This window comes from Oncorhynchus clarkii, chromosome 11, assembly GCF_045791955.1.
Source record: "Oncorhynchus clarkii lewisi isolate Uvic-CL-2024 chromosome 11, UVic_Ocla_1.0, whole genome shotgun sequence".
In the NCBI taxonomy this organism is placed as follows: domain Eukaryota; kingdom Metazoa; phylum Chordata; class Actinopteri; order Salmoniformes; family Salmonidae; genus Oncorhynchus; species Oncorhynchus clarkii.
The window spans coordinates 25,730,963-25,751,480 of NC_092157.1; the positions used below are offsets into that span (position 1 = coordinate 25,730,963).

The 20,518-nt window shown below is 44.1% G+C and overlaps 1 protein-coding gene across 5 annotated transcripts in view; it reads left to right on the plus strand.

Annotated features, from left to right (window-relative positions):
• LOC139420411 (partitioning defective 3 homolog) overlaps positions 1 to 20,518 on the plus strand; it is a 546,201-nt gene that overhangs the window by 222,878 nt on the left and 302,805 nt on the right. For all 5 annotated transcript variants that reach the window (XM_071170491.1, XM_071170488.1, XM_071170486.1 and 2 more), the window contains exon 5: positions 5,120 to 5,251. In XM_071170491.1, the coding sequence (XP_071026592.1) occupies positions 5,120 to 5,251 (132 nt within the window). The remainder of the gene's footprint in view (positions 1 to 5,119; positions 5,252 to 20,518) is intronic.

The following is a 20,518-nucleotide window of genomic DNA, read 5'->3' on the forward strand; positions in this document are numbered from 1 at the left end:
CTCTGCTGTTTCCTGAAGTCCACGATCATCTCCTTTGTTTTGTTGACATTGAGTGTGAGGTTATTTTCCTGACACCACACTCTGAGTGCCCTCACCTCCTCCCTGTAGGCCGTCTCGTCATTGTTGGTAATCAAGCCTACCACTGTAGTGTAGTCTGCAAACTTGATGATTGAGTTAGAGGCGTGCATGGGGAGTACAGGGAGTATAGGAGAGGGCTCAGAACGCACCCTTGTGGGGCCCCAGTGTTGAGGATCAGCGGGGTGGAGATGTTGTTTCCTACCCTCACCACCTGGGGGCTGCCCGTCAGAAAGTCCAGGACCCAGTTGCACTGGGCGGGGTCGAGACCCAGGGTCTCGAGCTTAATGACGAGTTTGGAGGGTACTATGGTGTTAAATGCTGAGCTGTAGTCGATGAACAGCATTCTTACATAGGTATTCCTCTTGTCCAGATGGGTTAGGGCAGTGTGCAGTGTGATTGCGATTGCGTCTACTGTGGAGCTATTGGGGTGGGAAGCACATTGGACTGGGTCTTGGGTGTCAGGTTGGGTGGAAGTGATATGGTCCTTGAATAATCTCTCAAAGCACTTCATGATGACGGGAGTGAGTGCTACGGGGCGATAGTCATTTAGCTCAGCTGTGGGTTACACTAGTTCATTTAGCAGACAAGATTTGCTTAGAATTTTGTGGTATTATTTTATATTATTTAAAAGTATGAAGGATACAATTGAACAGAGCTGAATAAAATATCAAGGATATTTTCTCCAAACGATTTGAAGCCCATGTGGCTATTCTGTAAACTGAGCTATGAGCTGTGAACAAAGAAACAGGTATACTCCTAAATGCTTCATTTAGAGTTGTCATTTTAGTTGTGATACAATCGTTGGGCTATATGTTCTGATTTTTAATACATTTCGTCAGCCAATAGGATGAATAGGCCTAGCGAACTGCAAAAGCCCTAGCCTATGTCAATTTACTATCCCCCATAGTACAAAAGTTTACCTATTCTGTGCGAGAAATAAGTATTCTAAACATAGTCTGGGACAGTTGTGGGATGCGATAGATCCCAAATTAATACAACCACTAGCATGAAAAAAACTGTTTTAAGCAATGAGCCTGACACAACAGATCAGGACATTGATAAACTATCCACACACCGCGGTAGGCTATGAGCACAAATGTTCCATTAGCAGGAAAACACCATTCTCAAAAGGGACCGCAAATGCGATTATTTAAGGTGCATTTTTATGTGAAAATGATCTTCCCCAAACATGAAACGTACACACTGCATGTGTATGCCAGTCAGGCTGTACAGCCATTGTAAAGCGGATTAATGTGCTTCATTTTAAGAAGTTATTTGGCCACTTTCGTTGTGATACAAATATTATCTGAACATATAGGCCTATGGGCTAGGCTACATGAGGTATATGACTATGATTTTAAAAAGTCACACAAAAAAGGCATTTGCTGTTTCTTGCCTTAAGCTGGGCATCATACATAAGTGATAATATATAATTCACAAGTGATAGGCTTATATTGTCACCCATCAGACTATTCTTGATTTAATCTTGTTTTTATATATACTAAATAATGTACAGTACCTGTCACGCCCTAACCTTAGAGAGCCATTTTATTTCTCTATTTGGTTAGGTCAGGGTGTGATTTAGGGCGGGCATTCTTTATTGTCTATTTCTTTGGTTTTGGCCGAGTATGGTTCCCAATCAGAGGCAGCTGTCTATCGTTGTCTCTGATTGGGGATCATACTTAGGCAGCCCCTTTTCCCACTTTCTGTTGTGGGATCTTGTATTTTTGTGTTGCATGGTTTTGCACTACTAGCTTTACATTCGTTGAGTTGTTTGTTTTTTGGTGGAACATTTAAAATTAAAGGAAAATGTACGCCTACCACGCTGCACCTCGGTCTTATTCCGACGACAGCCGTAACAGTACCAGTCAAAAGTTTGAACACACCTACTCATTCAATTTCTTTATTTTTACTATTTTCTACATTGTAGAATAATAGTGAAGACATCAAAACTATGAAATAACACATATGGAATAATGTAGTAACCAAAAAGTGTGAAACAAATCTAAATATATTTTAGATTCTTCAAAGTAGCCTCCCTGTGCCTTTATGACAGCTTTGAACACTCTCAACCAGTTTCACCTGGAATGCTTTTCCAACAGTCTTGAAGGAGTTCCCACATATGCTGAGCACTTGTTGTCTGCTTTTCCTTCACTCTGCGGCCCAACTCATTCCAAATCATCTCAATTGGGTTGAGGTCGGTTGATTGTGGAGGCCAAGTCATCTGATGCAGCACTTCATCACTCTCCTTCTTGGTCAAATAGTCCTTACACAGCCTGGAGGTGTGCCTTGAATTCTAAATAAATCACTGACAGTGTCACCGGCAAAGCACCCCCATGCCATCACACCTCCTCCATGCTTCATGTGGAAACCACACATACGGAGATCATCCGTTCACATACTCTGCGTCTCACAAAAACACGGCGGTTGGAACTGAAAATCTCAAATTTGGACCAAAGGACAGATTTCCAACGGTCTATTGTCCATTGCTGGTGTTTCTTTGCCCAAGCAAGTCTCTTCTTCTGTGACAACCCTCCCACTCTGTCTGCCGTATTCTCTCTCTTTGCTCTTGTTTTCCTTATTAAGATGTCGGCTGGCGGAGCTGGGAGGGTCGTCAGCGACATGGGACACACCTGGGCTCGGGTGTGTCCCAGGGTAAATGCACCACTTCCCCATTAATTGAGGAGACTCTCCATGCAGACACACTGATAGATTTTGCTTGTGGCTGTTTTGCTTGTTTGTGTTGGCACCTTCAACACCCCTCATTATCACATTTATGCAGGCAACCACTCACTTACACTATTGATTATCGACTACACACACCATTATTAATTGTATTTAGTTTACTTTAGTTAAGGAGTAACAAAAAATATTTATTATCTCCACGTTGCCTCCCTTTTTGTTTCGAACTTCGAGACGGTTCGTGACACTTCTAATTGATGTCCTTGGTTTCTTTGCAGCAATTCAACCATGAATGCCTGATTCATGCAGTCTCCTCTGAACAGTTGATGTTGAGATGTGTCTGTTACTTTAACTGTGAAGCGTTTATTTGGGTTGCATTTTCTGAGGCTGGTAAGTGGCTTCCGTCTGGCCACTCAACCATAAAGGCCTGATTGGTGGACTGCTGCAGAAATGGTTGTCCTTCTGGAAAGTTCTCCCATCTCCACAGAGGAACTCTGGAGCTCTGTCAGAGTGATCATCGGGATCTTGGTCACCACCCTGACCAAGGCCCTTCTCCCTCGATTGCTCAGTTTGGCCGGGTGGCCAGCTCTAGGAAGAGTCTTGGTGGTTCCAAACTTCTTCCATGTATAAATGATGAAAGACACTGTGTTCTTAGGGGACCTTCAATGCTGCAGACATTTTTTGGTACCCTTCCCCAGATCTGTGCCTCGTCACAATCTTGTCTCGGAGCTCTACGGACAATTCCTTCATCCTCTTGGCTCGGTTTTTGCTCTGACATGCACTGTCAACTGTGAGACCTTATTAAGACAGGTGTGGCTTTTCAAATCATGTCCAGTCAATTGAATGTACCAAAGGTGGACTCCTATCAAGTTTTACAAACATCTCAAGGATAATTAATGGAAACAGCATGCACCAGAGCTCAATTTCTAGTCTCATAGCAAAGGGTATGGATCATTTTGTAAATCTGTTTTTTATATTTAATACATTCGCAAAAATGTCTAAAAACCTGTTTTCACTTTGTCATTATGGGGTATTGTGTGTAGATTGCTGAGAAATTGCTTTTATTTAATCAGCTTTAGAATAAGGCTGTAACGTAACAAAATGTCAAGGGGTCCGAATAGTTTCCGAAGGCACTGTAATTGTGTAGTGTATTGAAATGTTGTGCAACATTGCCATTTGCATTGATGTCAGAGTGATTAGAAGGACAATAGAGTGCTGAGTACCAGGGAGGTTGCAAGTTTGGTAGGTATCTAATGACCGTCAGCAGCATCAGAGCTTGGAGAAGCCTATTTACCGTGACTAAACGGTCATGTGGAATTTGATTGCCGTCATGACTCGTGACTACCGACATAGTGACGGAGCAGCTGTGGGTCGGCCACGCTGGTCTAGACTGGTCTGACAGTCTGTAGCTACTAGCGGTATCACACAAGGACAGGCACCACACACAAACACATGTGCTGCCTGAAGCCAACAGCAGCCTTGGTCTGTAGGTTTTCTAGGCCGAGACTGGCCTGACATGTCTGTCTGGACTGTGACCCCCTCTCTCTACCTGTGTTTGCTCTATAAACTTAAACAAATGGAGATCTAATTAGCATAGCCCGTGGGTGTTTGATTTCACCTTCACAGGAAATGTTTTCGAGAGGTTCTTAATTCTCTTTGCGTACCAAGGGCACCATATTCCCTAAACAGTGCACTACCCATAGGGCTCCTGTCAAAGGTAGGTGCAGTATGTTGGGAATAGTGTGCCATTTTGGAAGCTCACTCAATATGATAGTAGAGCTAAGCTGTGGTCCAAGGCGCCAAGCGGCTCCCGGTGACGTGTCCAGGCTATTAGTGACAATAATTTAGCACGTGTGTGTGTACTGGGATAGGAATGGACTGTATCAGTGTGTGGCTCATCGCCAAGATAAGCTAGACTACCTGCCAATCACATTACAGCTATTTAACAGCATCACAATCTCATCTGTCTTGTCAGCATGGAATTGCCTAGCGCAATGTAGCGCTGGACGATGTGCACTTCATCATACTTTGGAGACGTAGTACATGTACAATATAATGTATGTTCTTGTGTGTTTGTGTGAATACTAACAGATTATTATAGTGTGACTTTGTGTGTTAAACGTTGTCTCTCCATGTCTGCAGGGAAAATTAGGATTTGTGTGTGGACTTGTATCGAATGCTATTGTTGTAGTACAGTACACTGCATGTACTGTGTATCAATCAAATACTATTGGTGTAGTACAGTATACAGCATATACTGTGTATCAATCAAATGCTATTGTTTAATTACGGTATACTGCATGTACTGTGCATCAAAATATGGTGTTAAACATTGCCTCTCCTCCGTGTGCATGGTAAGGATTTAGATGCGTACCGGAGTCTCCCACGTGATTCAGCAGTTTGGGCCACCCAGTTCCAGAGAGAGACTGCCCGCTCCTCACTCAGCGCCAACCACCCCATGGTGGACCGCTGGCTGGACAGACAGGATCAGGTAGGACCATACACACACACACACACACACACACAAACACACAAACACACAAACAGTAATAGAAAACTAGAACAACTATCCAGCCAACTTTGGCCCTAACCCTAGTGTTACAACAACATCTACATTATTGATGTTCCGTCAGCCAACCAACTCTGGCCCTTACCTCTGTGTTCGTTTACATGACATTGTGCTTTCAATGGCGCTTTCAGAGTCCAACATTGCAGTATTTCTGTTTTACAGTATGTCTGTTTTTTTTGTCTCTCGTTTTGACTGACTGGTCTTCCTACTGAAGGATGAAAGAAAAAGGAAAAGGGCGCTTGAAAAAGTGGAACTTAAATAAAATGGCAGACAGTCTCTGTGGAGCTCATAAATGACCTTGAAGGTGTGGGCCAAGTAGCTCTCGATCCTCGCTCGATGGGAAAGTATTTATTCCATCTCTGTCTTTCACACTTTCCTGCCGCTTCTGCTATTTCCTTGTCTGCCTGTCTGTCAATACATCAGTCGCCTGGCTGCTGGGACTGTGTGGGAGGTGTTTAAATGATCCTCCGCCACAAAAAGAGATGGAAAGAAGAGAGAGTGACGGGGAGAGAGAGTGAGACATAAGTTTGCAGCTAGGCATTTGTCTGTTACTGCATATGAATGAATATTAGATGTTTCATCACTACAACCGCTAAAGCACTCATTTGGACTACTCATGAATTGAATTGTTTTATTTCTCCGCCATTTTGAATTATTCCCCCCTCCGTCCTTGACTTTTCCTTAATAAGTTAATATAACACACTGCAGTTGTTTTGAATCTTAATGTCACAAACAGAAGTGGAGTTATAACTAGTTTTAAGAGGGCATGTCATTTTTTCAGCAGTTCTCCCCCGCTGCGCCTCCTCCCGACAGTAGGGCCTGCTACGCTCCTTCTCCTGACAGTGAAGGATGCTGTGCCCAGTTGATTATCACCCTGATAATTGCCACAAAATTGAATCTAAACTTGACCTGTACCGAAACTAATTTCCACACAAACAGTGCATTCGTAAAGTATTCAGACCCCTTGACTTTTTCTACATTTTGTTACGTTACAGCCTTAATTTAAAATGGATTAAATAGTTTTTTCCCCCTCTCATCAATCTACTCGCAACACCCCATAATGACAAAGCAAAACCAGGTTTTTAGATATTTTTGAAAATGTATAAAATTTTTAAAACTGATATAACATTTACATAAGTATTCAGACCCTTTACCCAGTACTTTGTTGACGCACCTTTCGCAGCGATTATAGCCTTGAGTCTTCTTGGCTATGAAGCTACATGCTTGGCACACCTGTATTTGGGGAGTTTCTCCCATTCTTCTCTGCAGATCCTCTCAAGCTCTGTAAGGATGGATGGGGAGCATCGCTGCACAGTTATTTTCAGGTCTTTCCATAGATGTTCGATTGGGTTCAAGTCCGGGCTCTGATTAGGCCACTCAAGGTCATTCAGAGACTTGTCCCGAAGCCACTCCTGTATTGTCTTGGCTGTGTGCTTAGAGTCATTGTCCTGTTGGAAGATGATCCTTTGCCCCAGTCTGAGGTCTTGAGAGCTCTGGAGCAGGTTTTCATCAAGGATCTCTCTGTATTTGGCTCCGTTCATCTTTCCCTCGATCCTGACTAGTCTCCCAGTCTCTGCCGCTGAAAAACATCCCAACAGCATGCTGCCACCACCATGGTGCCAGGTGTCCTCCAGACGTGAGACTTGGCTTTCAGGCCTAAGGTTTTAATCTTGGTTTCATCAGACCAGAGAATCTTGTTTCTCATGGTATGAGAGTCTTTAGGTGCCTTTTGGCAAAACTCCATGCGGGCTGTCATGTGCCTTTTACTGAGGAGTGGCTTCCATCTGGCCACTCTACCATAAAGGCCTGATTGGTGGAGTGAAGCATACATGTTTGATAACAAACTATAGTTTTGGCAAGTCGGTTAGGACATCTACTTTGTGTTTGACACAAGCCATTTTTTCAACAATTGTTTACAGACAAATTATTTGATTTATAATTCACTGTATCACAATTCCAGTGGGTCAGAAGTTTACATACACTAAGTTGACTGTGCCTTTAACCAGCTTGGAAAATTCCCGAAAATTGTGTCATGGCTTTAGAAGTGTCTGATAGGCTAATTGGCATCATTGGCGGTGTACCTGTGGATGTATTTCAAGGCAAACCTTTTGTCAGTGCCTCTTTGCTTGACATCATGGGGAAATCAACAGAAATCAGCCAAGACCTCAGAAAAGAAATTGTAGACCTCCACAAGTCTGGTTCATCCTTGGGAGCAATTTCCAAACGCCTGAAGGTAACACGTTCATCTGTACAAACAATAGTACGTAAGTATAAACACCATGGGACCACGCAGCCGTCATACCGCTCAGGAAGGAGACACTTTCTGTGTCCTAGAGATTAACGTACTTTGGTGTGAAAAGGGCAAATCAATCCCAGAACAACAGCAAAGGACCTTGCTGGAGGAAACAGATACAAAAGTATCTATATCCACAGTAAAATGAGTCCTACGATAACCTGAAAGGCCGCTCAGCAAGGAAGAAGCCACTGCTCCAAAACAGACTTAAAAAAGCCAGACCACGGTTTGCAACTGCACATGGGGACAAAGATCGTACTGATGAAACAAAAATATAACTATATTATAGAACTATAATGACCATCGTTATGTTTGGAGGAAAAGGGGGGAGGCTTGCAAGCCGAAGACACCATCCCAACCGTGAGGCACAGGGGTGTCAGCATCATGTGGTGGGGGTGCTTTTCTGCAGGAGGGACTGATGCACTTCACAAAATAGATGGCATCATGAGGGAGGGAAATTATGTGGATATATTGGAGCATCAGTCAGGAAGTTAACCATCCCAATCGTGAGGCACGGGGGTGGCAGCATCATGTTGTGGGGGTGCTTTTCTGCAGGAGGGACTGATGCACTTAAAATGGATCTTCCAAATGGACGATGACCCCAAGCATACTTCCAAAGCAAAATGGCTTGGAGTAGAGTATTGGAGTGGCCATCACAAAGCCCTGACCTCAATCCTATAGAACATTTGTGGGCAGAACTGAAAAAGCGTGTGCTAGCAAGGAGACCAGCTAACCTGACTCAGTTACACCAGATCTGTCAGGAGGAATGGGCCAAAATTCACCCAACTTATTGTGGGAAGCTTGTGGAAGGCTACCCACAATGTTTGACCCAAGTTAAACAATTTAAAGGCAATGCTACCAAATACTAATTGAGTGTATGTAAACTTCTGACCCACTGGGAATGTGATGAAAGAAATAAAATCTGAAATAAATAATTATCTCAAATATTATTCTGACCTTTCACATTCTTAAAATAAAATGGTGAAATTAACTTACCTTAGACAGGGACTTTTTACTAGGATTAAATATCAGGTATTGTGAAAAACCGAGTTTAAATGTATTTGGCTAAGGTGTATGTAAACTTTCGACTTCAACCGTATGTTATTACGGTATTTCTGTTTTTTATTAGTAATACATTTGCAAACATTTCCAAAACTCTTTTTCGTTATGGGGTATTGTGTGTAGATTGATGAAACAATAAAAAGTCATCCATTTTAGAATAAGGCTGTAACTTAACAAAATGTAGAAAAGGGGAAGGTGTCTGAATACTTTCTGAATGCACTTTATGCTTTCTGTTTCATAGTCGTAACAAACAAACTCCTCGACTAAAATTGATTGATCCCCTGAATTGTGGTGTTTTTTGGTTTGGGTTTTTACATATAGCATACAGTAAAATAAACGAAAATGCTATTGTGTTATAATAGTTTTTTCTAACATAACCAAAATAACATTGTTGCGCTAGCATATATGAAATGTATTAATTGCTCTGTTAGACTGTTACAATCAGAAGGACTGCTCGTGAGCTCAGTGGTTCTGGTGTTCAATCTCTTGCACTTATAGAGGCCTAAACAAAGGCTTCCAAAATGGCTGTGATTACAGGGCAGAACGGATCAAATGAACATGTTTACATATTACTGAGACCCGCTGCCACTCTAATCGGTCCCCTATATAGATTTAATTGTTCGGGAACTTCTACCACATATCACTTAAACAGGACATGACTCTCACTTAGGCGTGCAACAAATATAGCAACTTATTCCCTACATAGTGCACTACTTTTGACAAGGGCCCATAGGTCTCTGGTCAAAGGCAGTGCACTATGTAGTAGGGGAATAGGGTGCCATTTGGGACGCAGACCCAGATAGAGTAGGCCAGCTTGCCTTGCATTGCCCTGCCGGATCCAATCCCGCCTTGGGTTATGCATCATCATTAAGGAGAGCCATCTTGCATGGAGAAGCCAATCAGCTCTCCCAGTGGGGGCTGTTTTTCTGGAGCTTTCTGATCCAGTGGAGCAGTCCTTCAGTCAGAGCTCCCACCAGCCCAGGCATAACTGACAGAGTCATCCATTTGGAGTCCACACCGCCATTACGGCTGCATTGTGACCCAGATGAGCTGTCACATGCAAGGACCTCCAGCAGTACTCCAATTTTCAGGCCCTCTGACTCCTCATTTCATCCAGCCTCCATCATGCATTGTGATGTTGGCCTAGGCTGATGGGTGAAACCACATTAGAATACAGACCCCAACTGCCCCTCCTCCCTCCATCCCTTCTTCCTGACTTCCACTTCAACCCCCATCCCCACCTTCTCCACCATTTCTTCTCCTCCCAGGGAAAGTAGTGATGTGGAATGACGGGGTCCATTCCTAAACAGGTGGCGGCATTGGCTTCTGGGATTCATCCTACTGCATTAGACCAGTGTCTTTACACGCTCCGCCTGCCTCCACATTCCACACTAGTCATGCCAAGCAGCAACATAGCCAAAAACCAGTCAGGCCCACTCCACTTTATCCCAACGCCACCATCAGGCTCTCCTCTCTGGGTTAACTAGAGGCTGTGGCAGCCTGAGTGCTCTGGGGCGTAGAGAAGGATGGGCGTTAGGAAAATGGAGGGCCTTGCTGTAGCAGTCCCTGTTTGTGACCTACACTATTGATGTATGCATTATATTTTTATTGCATCTTAATATCAGTGTTGAGGCTTGTTTTATGATGCTGGAGGAAGCTCCTCGTTTATGGCGATGGCTCCAGAATCACCTCAATGAATTGCTGGTTTAAACACTCTGTTGATACAGTGAACCTACATACAACTGGTATTATTGCCTACAGTATACTGCCCAATGTGTTTTAATTCAGCGGAGGAGGTTGCATCTCTACCTGGGTTGAAATCACATTCATTGTCAGGGTTTTTGTCATCTTAGCAATCAGCCTCCCTCCCTTTGTTATGAGATCTGTCCTTGTTTCTCAGTGATGGCCGGGTGGTTGCCAATGTTTTATCTCAAGGCCCGAGATAAAAATATGGTTCATTAAAACATCACACTGTTATGATCGGCAAAGCTGAGTGGAGATAATGAGTACGCACACACACACCTATACACGCCCGCACACACACACACAAAAACACACTCACACACACGCACACACAAACACACACACACACACACACACACACACACAAAAAACTCACACACATTCACACACACAAACATACACAAATAAAATAAAATAAGTGAAATTAAAGCAATTATTTGTTTATCATGATGTATTTATCTGATGTCTGTTATTCTTCCTCTTAAATAATCAACCTTTTTTTTTTTTTACTCTGGGTTCAATGAGGTAATATTTCTGCATTACATCTTTAGTAGATCAGTTAATATTGAGATGTTACATAAAAGCACAGTGTTTCACAGATCATCTTTAAATTGTTGTTTTGAAGGTCGGAAATGTTGCTTTAATCGTGTCCTCACAGTTTCCTCTGTGCCCTTTTAATTGTCCCTGGCTTCTTAACAAATGGCACTCTATTCCCTACATAGTGCTCACCCTTTGACCAAAGCCCTGGTCGAAAGTAGTGTGCTATATAGGGAATAGGGGGCCATTTGGGACGAGGGCCCCAGTCTGTTGAACAACTTACACTCCGTTCCGCTGTGTCCTAAACCATTTCGTATAAAGTGCCACTTTATAATGCATTTTTAATCAGCCCTTCCTTCCCACTCTTATTATGAATTAGAGATGCTGTTCTATTCTGTTCAGTCAGACACGGACACAGAGGCGTTGTGTGGCTCCTCTACTCTCCCTTTAAACAGGAAGCATGTTCATTCAAGAAGCAACCGACTGGGCCTGCATCACACATGGCACTCTATTCCCTAAATAGCACAAACTTAGGGTTTTGGTCAAAAGTAGTGCCATATGTAGGTAATAGGGTGTTATTTGGGACATATACTGGCCTTTTAGAGTGGCCATGAAGCAAGAGACTGGCCCTTTAAAATAGGTCACTTTCCTCAGACATGGGAAGGGATAGATTCCTGTTAAAAACAGCAGGAATTTATAACTATGCTACAGTATAGCTCACTTTTGTTGAATGTGATTTGTTTGTCTGTGTCTATGCCTCTGTGTACTCTAAATTTGCACACATGCTTTGCTTGTACAGTACAGCAGTGTCAAATGCTTCCATCCAGGCCCTTGGGAAGCACTTCCCAGAGCATTATGTAGAGCTTATTGTAAATCGCATCTCTTTATCAAGCCATAAACGCCAAGGCCTTATGAGTTATTCTTTAAATAAACAGCTGTCGTTAACGCTGCCCCATTATCCCTGTTGATGAATGCTAATGGGATCTACTGACTTGCAGAGTGGAGAGGGAGAGGGAGAAAGAAAGAGCGAGAGATGGCCCGGCTGAGTGCTTCTCCTTCACAGTGGACTCAGACTGTCTGACAGCCTTTATGAACTCTACACAGGGGTGGGACTAACACATGGTGTCAATAATGTACATATTCAACCCAATCACATCTCGGTTAGGCCCACGGAAGGATCAGCCTAACTTTGAAATTGTGCATTTAAATATGTTGGGAAGTATAAAAAAAACTATTAGTCCGTCCATCCTTCCTCTCTGACTGTCCAGCCCTGGTCATATAGATACAGTGTTAAATGAAGGGCGAGAGAGCCAAAAGAAAGAGGAGAATCTGATAGAAGCTCTGGTCAGAGTGCCAGCCAGGAGAATGTTCATGTGCTTTGCTCTTGAATGGAGCTGCACCACCTTACGGGGTTTATTTCTTCCTATCTGAAAACAAAATGCTCCCCTGCCCTGCTGTCTGCATGAGCGAGTAGTGAGACGGAAGGTCTCAGATCACGTTTGTTTCATTATTTCCCCTAGTAGATCAAAGACGCTTAATTTAATAAAGAATAATCTAATGTTTCAGAGTCCATACTGGCATCTCTCTCCAGGCATTAACCTTTGTATGTTGGAGAGTTATTTAGTATGGGTACACCATCGTGGGCTTGAATATGACCTTTCACTCCAATTGTTCGTGGTCGAGAAAGTTACCGGGCCATCGGAGGTTGAAATGAGCGTTTACTTAGTTAAGGTGGTCAGATATGTTGTGAGGTTAAGTATGGGTTGTTGTGGAACCCACACAGCCTGAGAACCCTATGGCATGCTGCAGGCACTGTTAGCTCAGTCAGGTGCAACCAGAGCAGATCAAATACTTTATACATAACAGGCAGCATTTACTGAATGGAACCTTTTACTGAATGCTATGGAAACAGGTGAATCACAGTCTTCTCCTCCCCTTTGTCTATACATACCCCCCCCCCCCCCCCCCTCGAACTGTACCACCCTTCCCCCTCTCTTTCCATGTCTGTTCTGTCTCAATATGCAATATATCGGGTTCTCTATTAGCTGAGTGTAACCTTTCCCTGGCCCTGCAGATGTAGGTGTGTGTTGCATAGAGAATTGTAATTACAGGTGGTGTGTGGTTGCACAGGGATTCTTTGGCAGCGCAATCGGTGGTGTGCGTGTGTGCGTGCGTGTGTGTACAGTATGTGCGTGTTTGCACGCCTTTTCATGTGTATGTGTGTGTCTTTGTGCGTGTGTGTGTGTGTGTGTGTCTCTGTGTGCGTGTGTGTCTGCGTGTGTGTGTGTTCACGATCAGCTGATCTATCAGGATGGATATGTGATGATCGGCAGGTCATGGGGAGGTATACTGCAGAGATAGTGGGAGTGAAGAGGGAGGATGCTCCCACATTCCAAACCAATGAAATCAATTATTGGTTGGTATCTAGTGTCTACAAAGCAGGGTTTGCACTTGTCCCGTAGCTCTCACTTCATTTAGTGTGAAGCAGACAAAAGGAATTACATTTTCTGTCAGTAAAGACTTGCCAAATGTGCGCACACTCCCTCTCTCTGTTTCTCTCGCTCTCTCTCCTCTCTTCTCTCTCTCTCTCTCTCTCTCTCTCTCTCTCTCTCTCTCTCTCCTCTCTCTCTCTCTCTGTTTCTCTCTATCTCTCTCTCTCTCTCTCTCCTCTCTTCTCTCTCTCTGTTTATCTTGCTCTCTCTCCTCTCTTCTCTCTCTCTCTCTCCTCTCTTTCTCTCTCTCTCTCTCCTCTCTTTCTCCTCTCTCTCTCCTCTCTTTCTCCTCTCTCTCTCTCTCTCTCTCTCTCTCTCTCTCTCTCTCTCTCTCTCTCTCTCCTCTCTTTCTCTCTCTCTCGCTCTCTCTCTCCTCTCTCTCTCCTCTCTTCTCTCTCTCTCTCCTCTCTCTCTTTCTCCTCTCTCTCTCTCTCTCTTTCTCTCTCTCTCCTCTCTTTCTCTCTCTCTCGCTCTCTCTCTCCTCTCCTCTCTCTCTCTCTCTCTCCTCTCTTCTCTCTCTCTCCTCTCTTCTCTCTCTCTATCCTCTCTTCTCTCTCTCTATCCTCATTTCTCTCTCTCTCGCTCTCTATCTCTCTTCTCTCTCTCTATCCTCTCTTCTCTCTCTCCTCTCTTCTCTCTCTCTCCTCTCTTTCTCTCTCTCTCTCTCTCTCACTCTCTCTCTCTCCTCTCTTCTCTCTCTCTATCCTCTCTTCTCTCTCTCTATCCTCTCTTCTCTCTCTCTCTCCTCTCTTCTCTCTCTCTCTCCTCTCTTCTCTCTCTCCTCTCTTCTCTCTCTCTCTCCTCTCTTCTCTCTCTCTATCCTCTCTTCTCTCTCTCTCTCCTCTCTTCTCTTTCTCTCTCCTCTCTTCTCTCTCTCTCTCTCCTCTCTTCTCTCTCTCTCTCTCCTCTCTTCGCTCTCTCTATCCTCTCTTCTCTCTCTCTCTCCTCTCTTTCTCTCTCTCTCTCGCGCTCTCTCTCTCCTCTCTTCTCTCTCTCCTCTCTTCTCTCTCTCTCTCTCTCTCTCTCTTTTTCTTCTTCTTTCTTTTCTCATTGGGTTTTAAACCCAACTGGTGGACCTGGCCAGTAGGTGCTGCTGTGTGTTCAAAATAGAGGATTATTTTTACGAAAAGCAATGCCACATTGTCTCTCCTCTCTGTCGAGGGGGGCATCTGCTCTCCTCTGCGTAATTACCTTATAATGTAAATGGCAGCTCACAAGAGACAGAGTTCTGCTGAGAGAGAGTCACATACAGCACTACAATACAGCCTTAGCCTCAAATTAGCTTTCCTCGCTTAATTAACTACCCAGCACTGAGCTGCTCCCAACCAGGCTTCTCTCTCTCTCTTGGTTAGCCAGCTTAGCGTGGCTTAGCTCACCATCTCTCCCTAGACTGAGTTTGAAAGATACTAGCTTGTGCTGTGAGTCAGAGCACATGTTGATCAATCAAGCATGGTTTGCTTTCTTCTTATGCTCAGTCAAGCAAACAAACAAGCTACATCTCCCTCCTTCCCTCCCAGCCCCCAACAGGCCTAGTTGCTGAGGCCGTCGTTGAATTGAGAAACGTTGTGTTATTGACCTTGACGGTAGGTAGGTAGGTAGGTGGGTTGGTTCATTCAGAGCTGCTCAAGGGGAAAGGAATGTGTCTGGGTGACTTGTCATTCTGTATGCAGAACTGAGTGAGCATCTCTCTCTCTCTTTAACCTCTTTTACCACACTCTCCAGGATCCCTTCCTCCCTCACTCCTTTCTTCCCCTCGGCAACTGCCCCTCCATCCCTTTATCTCTCCTTCCCCCATCCCTCCCTCTCTATTACCTGTTTTATAGTACCCTCCAGCCTCCCTCCATTCCTCATGTCTTCCCCTCCCTTCTCCCAGACCACTGCCCCCCTCCATCTCCACCCATGTATCTCTCATTCCCACCAGCCCAGCACCTGTTAGAGGTAGGAGTGGCTGTGTGTCTGTGTTCAAAGAGCACTGGTGCCTCTCCCCTCCCCTCCTCTTCGCTCCCCTCTTCTGCTCTCCTGTGAAGACCAGCCAGTGAGCTGGAACTGTTCTCGTCCATTAACCTGCCGGCACAATGGACTAACACAACGCCACTCCACAACCCCCTGAGAGGAGAGGAGAGGAGAGGAGAGGGAGGGAGCAGCAGTCATTTGTCAGACAGAGAGTCAGACTACTGCTGAGATGTTTTAACTGCAGATAGGAGGTTTTCCTGACCAATAAAAGTTTTAACTCGAGACCAGAGTCGTTCCTGGTCAAGTCACCAGGTCAGGACTATTTCCTGATCCTATTTATGACACAGCATCCACTAACCCATCAACATAAGTAGGTGGCCATGGTGAGGGTCAAGTGTTGGGTTCCAGTCACCTGGGGTCAAACCGGTGCTTGGGGACGCCCAGGACAGGGTTAATATGGTGCTTGGGGATAGGGTCTTGTTGCCGTCTTCCGCCTGAGATGACAGATAACATCCCACACTCCTCTGTCCTCACCTTTTCATCCTGGTCAGTGGTCACTTCTAGGGTCATGGTATGGTCATTGTTAGGTGGTGACCAACAGGTCACATGTGCCATGAGTCATTCTGCTACCCCAGAATAATTTCTTGCTGTGTGGTCGAGTGGGTAAAATTCCCCAAAAATGGACCATCTTACTGCCCTTTCCTTTTATAATCTGTCTAAATAAACACAGAACAATTGTATCTATTATCATAAATCTATATTTAGGCTATAAACCATTTGTATTTCTAAACCATTGATTGTATGAGAGATGGTTTGTGTTTTGATGCTGCCTTTTTTTACATGCACTGAAACCCCCAAAAAGTATTTTCACAAAACTCTCTTAAAAACCAATATTAAGGTTAAAGAACCACTTTGTGTGTTTTAGAGTACTTCATTTCTGTTTTAAAACACATTCTGAGTATTAAAACACTTCCATAGGGTTTACATTCAAACACCCTCCAAACACCAGATGTCAGCTGAGATGCACTACTTTTCATGGTTTCATTACACAATCATGGTGTTTTGAGACTTTCTATTTTTACAGTGTAATTCCATTATCATTTCGCAGATATTTTATTGTCTTATCAAACACACAACGATTAGGAGGTTATTTTCCAAACACTGTATTTCTACTAGTTTTTAAAGTAAATAGGCCTAGTTAAACAGCTTTTACCCAGGGTTTGCTCTCTTCTCCTCTTACTGTAATGTATGTTCGCTCTATTGGGATCCAGAATTCTCTTCACCTCTTCCTCTCGCCCTTCACACCAGTAAAGTTCTGCCTTAATTTGACAACTTAATCTGAGCCATAATGGCCCAGACATTCGTTTCTCCCTGGGACTGTAGCCTACGTGTCTGAAACGGCCTATGGCTGGGACTGCATTATAAAGGCATAACAATCGTCAGGCTTTTAATGCAAACAGCATTGGAAGCAGCACAATTAAAGTCCCCTGCTCTCAGATATCTTCCCACACAGTTTGCCCCTTTGGCCTTTCCCGGTCCCCTTGAAAGTATCTCTCTCTCTCTTTCTCTCTCTCTTTCTCTCCTTTCCTAACTCATAGCCAACTCTGCCGAATGTTTTGGAGCCACTTTTATTTTTCTTATCTCATTTGTACCGTTTTGAGCTTTTTGGGATGTTCCTGCACATTTTTTGGTTGTCCCTGCAGCCTGTCTGATACTTATTTCTCAGGACTAATTTACCCCCAGCTAGCCTCCGCCGCTCTGAGAGAGAGAGAGAGAGTGGGGAGGGGGGGAGTGGGGACTGGTGATTCCGATAGCAGGTCTACCTGTCAATGTCCCTCCCTTTGTGTTAAAGTAGTCATTAGCAATCAGTTGGCTGTGTTGCTCAAAGAGCCACTGCCTTTTTGTGTCTCCTTCACATATCTAAATGCATGGACACAGGCACATGCATAAACGCACAGACAAACACTCACCTGTCTTGCACTCATGTCGATTATCTTTTTCTTCTTCCCTCTCGCCACACCTGATTACCACTCAGGCAGCTTTTCCTACCTCCTTCATTTGGCCCTTCAGAATGAACAACAGCAACAGTCTGTCTGGACAGTTTCTCTGTCAGTAAACAGATCTGGAGAAGTGTAGAGCGGAGACATCTCTGCCATGCACGTCAAAGCTGACGACATCAAGTGAAACTATGCTGAGGTTACTTTAAGAGGTGAAAGGCATTGTTTCTCTCTCTCCATCTCCCCTCTCTCTCTCTCTCTCTCTCTCTCTCTCTCTCTCTCTCTCTCTCTCTCTCTCATGTCTCTCTCTCTCTCTCATTGCTCTCTCTCTCTCTCTCTCTCTCTTTGCTCTCACTCTCTCTCCCTCAATCTCCCTCCACCTCCATCTCAACCTGCTCCAGCATATTTTATCATCACCTTATTTATGGGACATTTCTTTCCACGTCCTGATTAGAATTAGCGAGTGAGTTTTCCGATTTGCTCCGTGGAGTGAGAAATCACTTTCTCGATGAGAATAATTGAACATGGGCAGGGGTGCCAGCTCATTAGCTACAAATCATAGGAAGCAGGAGCACCTTAGCACCACACCATAATGACTTGTGGGAATAGAAGGCCCTAGCGTGCCTCGTACGGGGAAAAGTTGGACCAAGCAACAGCAACACAGAGTCAGACATGGAAGTACTGTAAAACAAGGAAGTCGATATGTTATTACCCTTATTTGTATGAAATGTGTTTAGAGTGTACGTTGAATCAAAGAAGTGATTGACAACCGGACTAGGAGAAGCAATATTAGCGTTATTTCTTTTCCATTAAATCAGCCTAAAAGCAAGGATTCTACTGCTCACTTCTAGTTATATTGCATACTGGAGGCCTACTGCTGAAAAGCCTTCAGAGTATTCTGCCTAGTCATAGTATGAAAGAGAGTCAAATATTTTAAGGCAAGCCTGTCTGGTCTGCTCAAAGGATATTTACAAATGGAGCTGACTTTGTCCAGGCAGCTATTGTTGACAGTCCGTAGAAATTACAGTAGCTACGCTCTCAAAAACTTTGCAGTACATCAAATTGCTCATTTAAGGGCAGACACAAAAAGTTCCTTTAGAGAGCCACTTTGACATTAAGTAGTGTCTCTCTGTAGTTCCAAGCTGAATAATCATCACCTGGAGGCAATTAAGCAGTCAAAACCAGGAAAGAAAAAGGACATGCTGCAGTGCAGTGCACAAATGGTGTGCACCCTATTTTCTTTATAGTGCACTACCCTATGGGGCCTGGTCAAAGGTAGTGCACTATCATGGTAATAGGGTGCCATTTGGGACAGAACCATGCAGTCCAACTTCCACAATGCAAATACACTATTTGAGAGCTAATAAGAGCCATATTCTGCCACACCTATTAGGCTAACCGGTTAAGCACCATTTATTTCCCTGCCAGAGTTTGCAGTGGGGCAAAAGATGGACTTTAGGTGATTGACAGGATCCGATTTCCCTCAGTGCTGAATAATTCAACACTATTTATTTGATTTCCCTTTTCTTTCTCTCTCTCCACTCCCTCTCTCTCTCTCTCTCTCCTTTTTACACTCTCTCTTCTCTCTCCTCTTTTCGCTCCTCTCTCTTTTATGTTTCGTTCGTTTCCCTTCCCTGTGCTCCAATGATTCCACACTGGCACAATGAGGTCCAGTGTCACAATGAGCTTTTCACACTGTTTTATTGGTTCCCGTTAGAGGGCCACAGATTTTAAATTGCTGTAGGAATGTAACATGGCTCTAGCCTGCAGTAAACATCTCAAGCCCAGGGAGTGTGTGTGTGGGCGTGCTTGTGTGGAAGGGCCAGGCAGGAAGGTCCATTCTCCATTTAAAGCGAGAGAGCCACATTTAATTTGCATCAATGGGAAACAAAAGCGGATGGCGGTTGAATGGGGGCAATGGGATGTTTTTTATGTGACATTGAGAAAGGAGAGAAAGAAGGAGAGAGCGATGAAAAATGTCCTTTGTGTGACGACACAAATTCACAGCCAGGGTGCTGGCTGTGTTCTCTTGTCCTCTTTTGTCTTGTGGTTAGCTCCAGCTGGCTTGGCCTGGTCTCCACTGGCCTATAGCATGCAGGTGAGCCCACTGAGGCTTAAGCCAGTGTCTGTGGATACTGGATACTCTTTTCATTACCTTTTTAGATGGAGAAATGCATTCATACAATACGATTTAGGTAGGTTGGTCACATTTAGTTGAAATATCTTGGATATAAGTGGCTCATTAAAAAAAAACAGCATTGCGATAGATTCATTGTCTCGCCACTGTGCTTTTCTCCTTCTGACATTTCTTCGTCTTACATATACAGTTTGTGTGTGTGTGTGTGTGTGTGTGTGTGTGTGTGTGTGTGTGTGGACCTTGTTGTTATGCATTAAAATGTGCTCTGTTATTCCCTAAATATATTCAGGATTTCCACTAGAACCAATCTGCTTTCTCCTTCCATTAGGCTTGCCATGGATAAGGCCTGAGAGGTTGCGGTGCTGTCTTGAATTGTAGGCGACATGAATCTGACTTGACGTTTTTGCATGATTGGTCTAAAAGTAAGCAGATAGCTCAGTAAACTAGTATTTCGTTGGCAAAGAGTAGACAGGATGTTAATATGTTTACCTAAATAGACACAATGGTTGTTGCTTTTCTATACTGAACAAAAATATTAACGCAACATGCAACAATTTCAAAGGTTTTAGTGAGGTATACTTCATAGAAGGAAATCAGTTAGTTTAAATAGATCAATTAGGCCCTATTCTATGGATTCCACATGACTGGGCAGCGGCGCAGCCATGGGTGGTCCTGGGAGGGCATCAGCTCATCCACTTGGGAGCCAGGTCCACCCATTGAGTAACCAGGTCCACCCATTGAGTAACCAGGTCCACCCACTGGGGAACCAGATTCACCCACTGGGGAGCCAGGTCCACCCACTGGGGAGCCAGGTCCACCCACTTGGGAACCAGGTCCACCCACTGGGGGGCCAGGCCCAGCCAATGTATTTTATTTATTTGATTTAACCTTTATTTAACAAGGTAAGCCAGTTAAGAACTAATTCTAATTTACAATGACGGCATACCAAAAGGCAAAAGGCCTCCTGCGGGGACG